The following is a 14,323-nucleotide window of genomic DNA, read 5'->3' as shown; positions in this document are numbered from 1 at the left end:
CTGAACGTCCTGTTCGATCTTCATCTTCAAGGCTGAAATCTCCACTTCTGAATTTTGCAAACCATCTTCTGCAAGGTCTTTCATTCAAGCATTCTTTCCCATAAACTGAGTATGTTTCGAGTCGCTTCGGCTGCAGAGTTTCCATTTTTGTACTCATAAAGCATTATGTGCCTCAAATGCTCTTTGGATACTTCCATGTTAGAAATGGTTTTAATCAAAGAAATTTTAATTCTATTATAATTTTTAATTCCATTAGACATTCTAAAATACTATTAAATTTCATTCAATTTTAAAAAAGGTAAAATCGGACAGAACTTATGGGATGACCTGATTGTTCAAAAAGATACCACAAAAAAAATTTTCTTAAATAAATAGATAAACACTTTATATTACTTTAAATTAATGAACATTTCTGCATGACAAGAAATATGAATTTCTTACATGTGCACAAGGCCTCAAATTTATTGTTGAAAATTTTCTCAAAGTACAAAAAAATGAAAGATGATCGCTAAAATTCTACAGTACATTGAATTCACTCAAGTTTATTTTTCGTTTAAAATATTTTTGACAAACTATTTTTAAATGAAAGTAAATTACTCAGCAATAGAAAACTTAGTTAATGTTAAATATAATTTATACTTACTTCTTGGTTGAACTCAATAACAAGAGGTAGCTTATTAGCAACTACAAATGTTTCAATATCTTTAGCTGTAAGTTTCCCATCAAATCGAACTTCTCCATCATCAAACTGAAAATATAAACAAAATGTCATTGAAAACTTCACAAGATTGTGAAACACAAATAATTTAAAGATTTACATAGTAAACTATACGATCTATATTTGGTATAGAAAATGGATTTTTCTCTTCTATACCTCCGTTAAAATCCACACAATAAGTATTCCAAAACTAGTTGCTAACACCATTTTTACATTATATTTCTACAATCTTTGTTGCCTAATTCACAACCTAATTCTTTACATATCTCCTCAAAGCATTTTTTCTATAAAACATAACTGCATATCTCTAACCAAATAAACAATTCACTCCATTTGTTAATAGGTCTGTTTTGAGGACCTGCAAGGTCATACAAATGACTGTAGGTTGGAATAATTGGGATGATTATAAGACAATTGATAATCAAAAGAATAATTAAACCAAAACAAATACCAAGTGGCAATGTGATGGCAAGTAAGAAAGAATTGGTTCTAATTAGTTCTCCAAAATTCTGTCATAGCCAGGTAATTTCAATGGTGATGTCAGGGAACACGTATACCAATGTGTGCAGTGACTGATCGAGACTCTTGGAAGAGAGTTTGTATTTATTTTTTAATGCATGACTGAATTATAATTGCAATAAGAATTTCAGTAAACCAGCCTATTAGACACCTACCCATGAAGTGGACATGAGAGTCAAATTGCATTTGAATTTAGTAAAATATTAAATATTTCTATGATTAGGGATGAACATATTAGTATGGGGAGATATGTAGAGAGATTTTAGGTTTGGAACAAGGAGACTCAGAAAAAAATATGAAAGGGAGAAGGAAGGTATAGAACGTAAAAACATCTTTGTTAGTCTAAACTTACAATAGGAATAATGTGATGCCTAATACACCACAGAGGAGACAGAAATAGATGACTTTCAGGATGACTGGAAATTACTAACAACCTGTGACAGAGCAAGAATCATGGTGATGTTGCAAGTGAAATAATGGTAAAATGATGGTATAGTGTTTAGGGTTAGAAGAGCTAAGTGACAGATTTGGAAGAAAACATGAAGAGATATCTAGAAGCTAGGGATGAAGCATGAAATGCTCTGTAGTTCAGCAAGGAGGAAAACTGAAAATACGATGTTTTGGTAATATGTGTTACAAAGATAAGTGTGAAGTGTTCTGAATTACAAAATAATGCAATTGTATGATTCAGGATTCTATTGGAGAGAAGTTGTGAAACAATCACTGGTGCACTTATTTTCAGTGAGTGAAAATAAAGAGGAACGTCTGTGCTATGTGAAGTTATTCAATGAGAAATAAGAGTTATTAAGGGACTACCTTAAGTGGAACCAACAGAGGGACCAGTTAGCTTCAGTACAGTTAGTAAGTCTGTTAAAGAAATTAAGGCAAAGAAAGCAGCAAGCTCATCAGAGATAGTTGCTGAGATGTTGGAAGCATCAGTTTGTTAGTCACATGCTAGTCATTCAGTTAAGTAGTACAGGAAGGTGCTATCCTCAATCACTGGAATATCACTATCTGTTAGAATGGCAAAGAAGATGCTGTTGAGGGATAATTACAGAGGATTTAAACTGAAAGACAAAGATCTTGAAAACATACTTTTACCATAAGTAATTCTGGTTAGCTTGGACAAGATGCACTTTAAATTTGTCTACTACTTTGCATTTGTTAATATAGGTACGGCATTTCATTGGTCATTTTGTCCTAAAGTTTGTCTGGTGCTAAATTTAGATCAATGCTTACGAGAGGTATGGAAACCATGTCAAAGGAATTAACAATAGGGCTAAGAGTAACAGAAAATTCAATGAGGCTTTGTCTTTGGCAGCTTTTATATGGTCATGTCCTAGTTCTTAAAATAGAATTTGTTAAAGAGTTACAAAAACAAAATTAATAACAAAACCATAATCCTACACCGTTGCCACATGGGAAGTAGGCCTGCTCGATATTCTATACTGAATGTAAACAATGGGTAACAAAAGGAGTAGTGAGATCTTTGGCAGGCCAACATATCACTTTGGCATGTTTTCAACTGATAAAAGATTAACAAGTGGTTTCCAATTTGGAAAATTCAAACTCATTGTTGAGTAAATGCACATTTATTCAAAGCTGAAGCTTTTATCTTGAGTATTTATGTGTTCCATCCTTTGACATAAGTTATCAACATCCAGAGGTCTTTTGATCCCTATTTAAGACATTTTATTTTGATGCCAAATAAAGTCAAATACTCAAAAACAGAAATCGGATCTCTTAGTAAAACAATAGTTCTTTTTGAATACTGATATAAAAGTTTTTCAGAAATCAAGGAATGCAATGAAAAAGGACACATTACATAGGTCACTGACTATATTCAATAATCTATAGAGATTCAGACTCATGAATGCACACTAAGTGTTACTGAGGATATTATTTTGTCCAAGAAACAAAACCAGTTGATCATTCATCTTTCATACATTTGTTAAGTAGGTTAGTCAGTAATTTTGCTGGTATTAGAAATATGAAAATGTCTGGAAAACCAAATGGTTAAGAATAGTTAATGGAATTCTAGTGAAGATAACTTATAATTTTACAGGGTATATTATTTGAATGAGCCGTTGTATTTCTTGACCTGTCCAATGATAGATGACATTTTAGAAAAAGGAGAGAATTGTGGCTTTCTAGATTATTTCTTCATTCTTTCTGTCTCAAGAATTTTATGGTGTTTGCAGATGATATCAACTTTGAAAGGTATTTTGCGATTATACTTTTATAAACATGTGATCTAAATGGATGATGAGGGAAGAAAAAGTGAAATGGGCAACCATCTGTGAGTAAGATTTGTAATGAAGTAATACACTGCTTCTGTTCTCTTCTACTTCTCTACTAGAAACATTTACTTTGGAATTTACTTCTATTGAGAAAAAAAAATTGTGTGCATGTTATTTTTAACGTAAGTTTTCTTATGACGGCTTCTCTTTTCTGCTTATTACTTCATTAGAAATCTACGGATGCACATACGCACATAATAGAGAAAAATGAAACATATGGGCGACTTGCTCCAAAACACCACCGAGTGGGGAACGCTTCTCAAAAATAACCTGCAGTTGTTTCCTTCAAAATTCCTACATGGTTGAAATGTACATACATCAAGGTATATTTGTAGAAAATTTCACGAAAAAATATTCATTTTCCTGGAAGTTAAGAATTTAAGTGGACTGTTGGAATTTCCGAAAATTGTCCCCCACCTCCATTCCAAAACACTGTAGTTATGCCTTATTAGAGTTATGTAATATACTTACAAGAAATTAAAGGATAAGATCATTATAGATTAACATTCAAACGGAATGGTCAAAAAATAGTTTCTTTTGTTAAAGTGATATATGACCGTAGTCAGAAACTTGAAATACATTATTTTAACTATTTAAAGTACAATGCAACACTGTAACAAAGACCATTTTAAAAATTGCACTGGAATTTTTGCTAACAAAAATCAAAAGATATTTGAGCTAAAGTGAAACACCCAGTAAAGTGGAATGCTATTCAAGCATAAAACAGTTGAATATTTAATGAAGATGATTCTTTAAAAAAAAAAATATTGAAGAATTATCTATGATGTTAGCTGGTGTGTAACAGTTGCTCTATAAATTTTAAGGAATAACAAGCAACTAAAAATTGAAGAGAGGATGGTTAAGGGCAGGTCAGTTTATTCTCATCAAGTCAGTTCTTTCATGTATATCTGATCAAATAATTTTCAGGATAATTGGAGCAGCATTTAACCATCATGAATTAGAACTATTCTGATGTCTGAAGACAATTCTATATTTCTGTTAAATCAAATGATTTCTAAAATATCCAAAGATTTGTTGATTCTGAATTTAGGTATTGATTTCCACTGATATTTGTAAAGTATTTGAAGATAAAAGTATAAAATCATCATCACAGCAGGAAAACCAAACCACTGATGCAACATACAAATAAAAAAAAGTTAGACTCTTGTGGATCAAGCAGATTTGCACTGATTTAATAGCAAAATCTGCATTGTGTGTAATCAAATGAGTTTACACAATGATTCAGTTGAATTGTAATAATGAAATAAAAATATCAAATTTCTTAGATTTTTCAATGAAAATTAAATTCCTGACAATTATACCAGCTTTCAAAATGCAATAAATTGTAAATTGACCTACAAAAATTGCATAGCAATTCATAATGAATTTCATTACAAAGAAGAAAAAAGATTAAAAAAAAAAACTAACAACCATACCTTTTTAAAAAGTATAATAGCATCTTTTTCAAGTCCGTGTTCTTTGAAGAGGTCAGAATTGCTAGTGATAGCAAAGGAAACATCATCAATGTTTGCAGCTGCTTCAGTAAAAGCTTTAGCATCAGCTGACTCAACATCCTGTCAAGATAAATTTTATGTAATAATTTGAAGAAAATGCAAGTGATTACTCAACAAAAAATAAAATCTTTTCTCCAGAGTCTATATAGCTTTAGCCCATTTAGTCGGAAGGTTGGCCAACTCATTGCAAGCTGGCCTTGAAACATTTTCACAAAATTCACATTATTCTTATAACAACACAATCATTAATCATATTTTCTGCTAAGAAAAATCAATAAGCACTAAATTAAAATAAATCTAAAGTTAATTACAGTAAGTAACCTTTCAAAATTTATTTCAGAAATACTAACAATCTCTTCAATAATGGAGCAATGGAACCCAATTAAAATTTAGAGAATAGACATTGAAACAGTACCATAACCAAACAAATACACAGTACTTATCTTAATGTGATTACAAGTATTCAATATATTTTTAAAATACACACACGTGTGTATATGTATGCATTTGAATTGAGTTTGTTTCTTCCCTTGACCCACTCAAAATTCTATGTTGGTTTGCTTACATCCCTGTAACTTAGTTAAGCAAAAGCAACCCTTCAAGATAGTACCCCAGTATGGCAGCAGTCCAATGACTGAAACAAGATCAAGACTTGTAGTACATCATTATCATCGTTTAACGTCCGTTTTCCATGCTGGCATGGGTTGGATGGTTTGACTGGAGACTGGCAAGCCAGGAGGCCGCACCAAGCTCCAGTCTGATCTGGCAGTGTTTCTACAGCTGGATACCCTTCCTAATGCTAACCACTCCAAGAGTGTAGTGGCTGCTTTTTACATGCCACCGGCACGGGAGCCAGTCAGGCAGCACTGGCAATGACCCATGTATGCATGGTGCTTATTGCATGCCACCAGCACGGGAGCCTGTCAGGCAGCCCTGGCATCAGCCACAACTACAATTCCATTTGATTATGATTTAGTTTGATTTTTCTTGACTCAACAGGTCTCCTCAAACACAGAATGTCGCCAGACAATTCAAAGGTACTTTTTAAATGGGCTGATTATGCGACACTGGTGTAGGGTATGGCTATGACACAGTTAAAGCCAATGGAGAATTACAAGTAATGGTACAAGTTCAGTCCTTGTTAGAGTTATTATAGTGTATCTAAGTGAAATCTATTACTCAACTTGTTTTACATCTAACAGACACTAAAAGGAACCATATCCAATAGTAGACATTAAAGACAATTTTCTCTTTCTATTATAGGAACAATGTCTGAAATTTGGGGGAGTGGGCTATCCAATTTCATTGAATCTAGTGCTCAAATACTACTTTATCGACCCTGAAAGGATGAAAAACAAAGTCAATCTCAGCAGAATTTGACCTTAGAATGCAACAGGCAAATGAAATCCACTAAGCATTTTGTCCAACAAGCTAACAATTCTACCTTGCCACCTTATGAAGTCATCCATGCTTTAAAATAATTGCTCCAAAAATGCTAAGGTAAATATTTAAATTTAGAAGGAAAAAAAAAAACAATGCAAATCATTCTAATAATATACATAGGAAAATTACATATTTACTTATTTTCAAAAGACTTACTGCTCATATTTTACATTGGGTTTGTACAAGAAAGAACAAACTCACAACTGCAAATATCTTGCAGGTTTGAAAGATAGAATGAAATGTAACATACCTAATCGATTAATCATTTTAAATTTAGCTAATATTTTATCTATGTAAATCACAGTTCAAATTGAATTTGATTAGGAAACTAAAATAAATCATACTGATTTTTTCTGAAGAGGCTGAAAACCAATTTCTATAGGTAATGGGCTAAAGTTGAATTGCAATTTAACTGGTCCTAGTAGGGTTCAAACCAATTTGAACCCACATGAATGACGTATTCAACTAGTTACAGTACAGCATTTACTTTGGTACTCTTCCCTGCAACTGCAAATTACTTTGCAAATGTGAAGTTCTTGTCTGCCTGCCTGCCTGTCTGTCTGTCTGTGTATATATATATATATATATATATATATATATATATTATCCTTGATGGCTGGTGAAGGGCAAGCATTTCCTAATTTATGGTGTTATCAAAAGGAAACAATCAACTAAGAAATAATTCAATGGCGAATCATTGTTTACTGCAATCATTTACATAAATATATCATAATTTGGATATATAGATACAGTTAGCAGTGGCTGAATTATTAACTTATTACACTCTTGGAGTTAGGTGTTCCAACTCTGGTATAACCTATAAGCACATCTTAATTAAAAATTAAGTTATCAGTACCAGGAAATGGTGTTGCTGAACACTTCCAATCAGCCTTGATTGATCACATCTGACACAATAATAATACATAATAATCCAGTGAGTAACCTACAGTTACTGCACATTTCAGTTCTTCTTTGTGGAACTATATATTACAGTCATGCTGTGTTAGAGTCAATGAACTATAATGATAATGGCAGAAATATTCCATCATATTGGATGTCCAGTAGTTTTTATAATGGTAAGAGAGATGTCCAAGGTAGACTTACACATTGTGTGCATCACAAAATATATCTACAGAGGAGAAAGATAGCTAAACAATAAAGCAAATCTAAACATTCCCAATTCAAATAACTAAATTTGAAACTATGTCCAGCTCATTATCAGGATGAGATAATTTTGAAACGAGTTGCATAGAAGAAAGTCATATATTACATGTAAAACTCATTATTCTTAAAATATATATTAAAACTGGATAATTAGAAAAAAAATTAAATCTACTTCTGATCATTTCAATTCATTTACTGAATTTTCCAGTTTTAAATGTTAAACCATGAATGATAGTTGCAAGTTCAGAATTTTGCAATATTGTATATTACAACCTTTCATTTTGAAAATGGAACCGCTCACCCTTAAATTATTATAAGCATTCCTATAACTAAACTTGTTCCAACAATATTTAATAGCATTCTGCTAAATATCTTCAAACCTCTCATTTCTAATAAGATCATTGAATGTATAAACATAATGAACTACTAACGAGTCTAAATCTGCAGAGTTTAGGACTCTATTATCCTTATCACTGTCCTCTCTTTCACACTACTTTGTCTTATCTGTTACCACTTTCATATAACAATAAATCTGTTCTTCCTATCATACTTTAACTTCTCTCAAAACCTTGCCTAAAGTTATCACTATTATCTGCTAGGCCTTGCAAGTTACAAAGTGACCCCACTACTGCTGGCACCACAGTAAGAAGTACCCAGCACAGTTAAGTGGTTGTGAATCAAGCAAAGACAATGCAGTCTTACCAAAGGCAAGTCAACTTTTATAGTGCTGGTGTCATGAAATAAAAGCACCAAATATTTTATAAGGTTGATGATAACAGGAAGGACATCCAGCCACTGAAACCAAAACTGAGACATTAAAGCTAGACGTGGTTCTCCAATCCATCAAATTCTCTTGAATCATCTAATGGAAAGCAAATGTCAAATGATGATAATACCATATCTTTGAGGAGTTGGCCAATCATTAGACTTAGCATCCAGATGAGATACTAATGCTACAAAAATCTGAGTTAAGTACTGGATATATAGATCCTTGAGATAAGAATTATTTTTCTAAATGTTGAAAGGATTAACAAGAAATACTTTTTATAACTACTAGCAATGAAATAAACTAAGGTAGAGTTTGTCAATGATATTTCAATTTAACTTAAACTGAAGTATGATAATCTGAAGTTTTACAATGAGCATAGTGTTTGAACATCTAAAATATCTTATCAGCCAGCTGATAAAAAAAAGGTTCAAATGTATGCTAGTCTTCCTTGCCTTGTTCTTTACCTATCATTCCTGAACTATAATTATCACAATTCACATACTCTCAAAGTTCAAGTAAGAAAACAATCCTTAAAACCTTTTTTATGAAATTATATTTAAGATTAAAGCTCTCGCAAAAGAAATGACCAAATATTTTTCTGAAAAGAAACATTCTTTCACAAACATTACAATTAGCAATCATCTTACTGCTTAAACAGTAACCTGCTCTAGTCCACTAAACACAAACCTCTTCATAACCCCAATTCTTCAAATGCATTTATTTGCAATACTTTACATTTTCAAAGCAATTAGTTAAACTGATCATTGACCATATGGAATGTGTTCGATTAGGTTTAACCTCCAGTCAAAGAGGGTTTAGTAAAGGTAAGGGGATAGTTCTTTCTCATCAAATTTACAAATAAAATCAACAGAACACTGGAAAAAGTAAAAAGTGAACATTACCTGGAAAAATCCAACAACAACAACAGCTTCTTTATTAATAAGAGTTTTGGCCTCACTAACGGTATTTAGTGTAACAGCAGGAGGACCAGTCTTTTTTTTAATCCAAGCTACCATATCTCCAGCAGTACGTCCCTCTGAAAATTAAATTTAATACATTAAAACAAGGTATTTTATAATACATATTTCAAAATACTGTTTTGAGAAGTCAGGCGAGCAACTTTCCAAGGAAGCAAAGATCATGGGGTTTCTAATTTTATAGTTTTAATGTCCTTTTGTGATAGATAAAGCATCAAAGATTCAATCTTTAAATTAAATATAAACTGAAGACTAGTTAAGAATCCAAAATTCCAGTCAATTATTGATATTAAAAGAAAAAAATGATCTTCTGTTAGCTGTAGTAAAAAGTAATAATTGCTCAGAATTAATATTAATGACTTAACATTTGCATTTTTATACAGACAAGTTGTATAAATTTGTAAAATTGCACCACACTAAATAGTAATTTCTTTAGTAGCAATAACACCAAGTTACGCTCAAGGAGAACAGGTTTATCACCAAAAACATTCAAGTGATCTAGATAATGTTGTGGTTTGAGGGAAGATTTTACAATTTCTAAGGAACAGAGCAACAATAAACAGGTTCCCTTATCAGTTGACCCCCAGTTACATAGAGTGCAGATGAGCTTCAAACAAAACCAAGTCAACACTTCACTTTGATAGTATTGATAGTATCCTTAAAAATGGCATGCACATAAAATTTATTTTTCTTCCCCTACTAATAAATCAGAGGGTTTGTGTACAGAAAAAGAAAAATCAATGTGAAGCAAAGTTTCTGAACATTCAAGTTTATTTAAAATGTCACAAGTTCAAATACTGTGACTGGTATTGTACCATATTGTGATAACTAAGACCATCTGTTGTTACTTCAGAGAGGCCTGCCTTAAAAGGTTACCACAATTGTTGTACAATAAAGTGGTGATTAATATTATTAAAAGGACTCAACTATAAATAAACTGCTTCAAAAAATTAATGTAAGTAGCTAACTCATGAATGTTTAAGATTTCAAGCAGCAATGTGAAAGAAATTACAATAGGAAGGAAAACGAAGAATCACAAAATTATCATTGTTTTGAATATGTCACATAACCTTTACAAAACGACTGGATTGATCATTAGACCACCACATTTAGGCTAGACAAGAATATTCTTTACAAGAATATTTTCTTTGTCTATTGACTGACATTCAGATTTTTTTTTTAATTAAAATTTTTAACTTATTCTTTTTTAATCTCATAACAAAATGAGTTTCATCTTTAGTGGAGAAACTTTCAAAGGCTGCTGACAGTCTTTAAAGAATTAAATTTATAAAACTATTGTGGTAAGTACTAACAGAGTTAAAAAAAAAAACAACAAAAAAACTATAAATGCCTTTTGGAGTATTCAGGTCAGAATGTTCAGGCTAGGTATTTGTTGCATGTCTCACCAGTTTGGGAAGACATGCAAAGGACATGGACACCACCTCTCCCCCAATCCATGGACTAAATTATTATTATCATCATCATCATGTCTTCAGCATTTCGTTTGTCTTTATATTCAGAGTTCAAACTCTGTAGAGGTCCACTTTGCCTTTCATCTTTTCAGGGTCAATAAAATTAGTACCATCCAAGTACTTGAGTCAATGTAATCAACTATCCCACTCCCCCGAAATTGCTGTGCCAAAATTTGAAACCATTACCATCATTATTTTTTTTTTTATAGAAAAACCAAGTTTGTTATGCAATTGAAGCCATTTCATCTTGCCTTATTGCTAATACTCTTAGCAAAAGCCTTAACACACCATTGAATAATATATTCCTAGATGCCTCTAAAAGAGGCAGGATGGTCATGACTGGAAAGCTATTGATCATTGGTTTACTCATTCAGGACTGACTTTGCACAAAACCTCAATCAATACTTTTGCTGATCAATCATCTCAACAATTCCTTTGTTGCTTCAACTACACTCTGTAAGCCATAGTCAGATCATCACTTTCTAATATGCCAATCTTTTGCATTCTCTGCCCAAGAGTATCATGGCTTGTACATACACATCATATAGTATGCCATTTATATGAACAGAGAAATAAATTAAGCAGAGAGAAAGCTTCTCATTTGAATCTATATCTAAAAATGCCAAACAGCTACAAATCAAACTAACACCTATAGAATGTCATTAAAAAAAACTTTATCTTAATTTTTAACATTAACTCAATGATAGTTTTTTTAGAGAACCCTAAAACAGAACTGACTGCTAATATATATTTCAACCTAAGGCTCAAGAGAAAACTGATCATTGCCATGAAATAACTATCTCACTTTAGTAACTATATAATTAATGCTTATAGTTACATAATTTAACTGTAAGGCCTCATCAATGTTGTGGGATAGCATTAAGTAGTACAGACATGACTACATAGAGAGTTTGGTCTGTTGCTTGTGGTCTCAAGTTTTATCTCATTGTGTGACACCTTGGGCAAGTGACTTCAGACTATTGCACAGAAACTTAAAGCAACCTGCCATGTGCATGTGTGTAAATATTGTCTATTTCTTCAAATAGGTCAAAATAGAACGTTTAAAATGTTTTCCAGATCTTAACTAATAATTAGAGACCCTCCTCAACTGAGCACAGCTGATAAATATTACTGAAACCTATAAATAAATTAAGGCCTAGACTCTACATTGATTCACTCTTTTACTTGTTTCAGTCATTTGACTGCAGCCATGCTGGAGCACAGCCTTTAGTCGAGCAAATCAATCCCAGGACTTATATTTTTAAGCCTAGTACTTATTCTATCGGTCACTTATGCCGAACCACTAAGTTACAGGGATGTAACACACCAACATCAGTTGTCAAGCAAAGTTGGGAGGACAAAGACACACAAACATATACACACAATTACATATATATATATTTGGAAATGTGCTGTGAGTGAGAAGACCCAGCAAGCCAAGTGAGATCGTTGCCAGGGACCCTGGACTGGCTCTTGTGCGGGTGGCACATAAGATGTACCATCCTGAGCGTGACCGTTGCCAGTACCGCCTGACTGGCCTTGTAGGGTTTTCGAGCGAGATCGTTGCCAGTGCCCCTGGACTGGCTCTTGTGCGGGTGGCACATAAAAGACACCATTTCGAGCGTGGCCGTTTTCGTGCGGGTGACACGTAAAAGCACCCACTACACTCTCTGAGTGGTTGGCGTTAGGAAGGGCATCCAGTTGTAGAAACTCTGCCAAATTAGATTGGAGCCTGGTGTAGCCATCCGGTTGCACCAGTCCTCAGTCAAATCGTCCAACCCATGCTAGCATGGAAAGTGGACGTTAAACGATGATGATGATCCTTTACCTGTTTCAGTCATTAGACTGAGGCTATGCTGGGGCACCCCCTTGAAGGATTTTAATCAAATGAATCAACCCCAGTATTTTTTTTTTTTTTTAAGTCTGGTACCTATTCTATCAGTCTCTTTAGCCAAACTGCTAAGCTATGGGAACATAAACACACCAACACCAATTGTCAAGTGGTAGTGTTTGGGACAAACAATATATATATATATATATATATGTGTGATGGGCTTCTTTCAGTTTCCGTCAACCAAATCCACTCACAAGGCTGAAACTATAGTATAAACTCAGCATGAAACTATAGTAGAGGACACTTATTCAAGATGCCATGGTCGGACTAGTCCCGGAATGATGTGGTTGGGTAGTAAGCGTCTTACCAATCTTGCACCTAATGAAATTTTAAGTCCCTTTAACATTTTCGTCATGCATGTTCATTTCCTCACTTGCTCTTTTGATTTTGCCTGAACAATATGTTACAACACGTAATACCTAGCAGAATTATTATCTCATTACATTTCGGATGCAGACTATTCATGTAATTGATAATGCAGTAGCTTTGAAGAAAATGGTTTGCCTAAGGCATGGTTGTGTGATTATAAAGAATTTCACTTTGAACCTATGTGGCTTTGAGTCAAAACCTACTGCACTGCACTTTGAGTAAGTGTCTGCTATTATAGCCCTGGGGCTACCAAAGCTTTGTGTAGATTTGGTAGAAAAACTAAAAGACTCATCTGGGTGTGAGCACATGCATGTTTGCTTGTTTACATTTACGTCTACCAAAGTTGTAGTGCTACCATTGTCACTTCTGTCATTGAATCATTTGCTCACTTCTTGCATTTAAACACAAATGATGTAAGTGACCCTTTACTTCAAAAACACATAAGGATTATCAACAGACAGGATATCTAGCTGTAAAACAATGCTTCAATAACATATAAATCTAAGGAAAGGAAGCCAGTATGCTCCACTGGATGGGTAATGTCAGCATGTATATACAACAAACTTTAAGTGATTTGAGAGAAAAACTGGGTATATGGTAAATCAGATGTAGTGTACAAGAGAGAAGACTGTGCAGGTATGGCCATGTCATGGATATGAATGAAGATGGTTGTGTCGAGGTGCTGATCTCTAATTGCAGAGGGAACATGTGGATAGGGTAGACCCATGAAGATGGGAGACGAAGTGGAAAGGATCTGCAGGTGTTGGGCCTCACAGAGGGGATAATAGGTAACCGAGACTTCTAGCAGATTGTTGTGCTTAAGACCTGTCAAGCTAAGTAAATATGTGATTGCCCTTGTATACAGTCATGTCCCCTGCATCATTCTTCAGCAAAAGGTTCTTAACCTTGCGGACATGTGGGTGCCACATAAAAGAACTCCTGTCAGTGGTGTATAAAAGCATCCAGTGCACTCTGTAAAGTGAATGGTGTTAGGAAGGGCATCCAGCTGTAGAAACCATGCCAAAACAAACACAGAGCCTGGGCAGCTCTTCAGCTGGCCAGCTCCTGTCAAACTGTACAACCCATGTCAGCATGGAAAACAGATGTTAAATGATGATCTAATCCAACCTAGCTAGGAAAAACAGACATAAAATTTATTTATATATATATATATATATATATAT

At 33.6% G+C, this 14,323-nt stretch overlaps 1 protein-coding gene across 1 annotated transcript in view; it reads right to left on the bottom strand.

The window, feature by feature from the left end:
• The window catches only part of LOC106880130 (protein disulfide-isomerase 2), a 35,227-nt gene that overhangs the window by 10,864 nt on the left and 10,040 nt on the right, over positions 1–14,323 (bottom strand). The window contains exons 3-5 of the mRNA XM_014929951.2: positions 9,330–9,463; positions 4,974–5,111; positions 644–748 (exon numbers count right to left, since the gene is read on the bottom strand). Of these exons, the coding sequence (XP_014785437.1) occupies positions 644–748; positions 4,974–5,111; positions 9,330–9,463 (377 nt within the window). The remainder of the gene's footprint in view (positions 1–643; positions 749–4,973; positions 5,112–9,329; positions 9,464–14,323) is intronic.

Source organism: Octopus bimaculoides, chromosome 2 (genome assembly GCF_001194135.2).
Source record: "Octopus bimaculoides isolate UCB-OBI-ISO-001 chromosome 2, ASM119413v2, whole genome shotgun sequence".
Taxonomy (NCBI): domain Eukaryota; kingdom Metazoa; phylum Mollusca; class Cephalopoda; order Octopoda; family Octopodidae; genus Octopus; species Octopus bimaculoides.
This window is presented reverse-complemented; position numbering and strand designations above follow the sequence as displayed.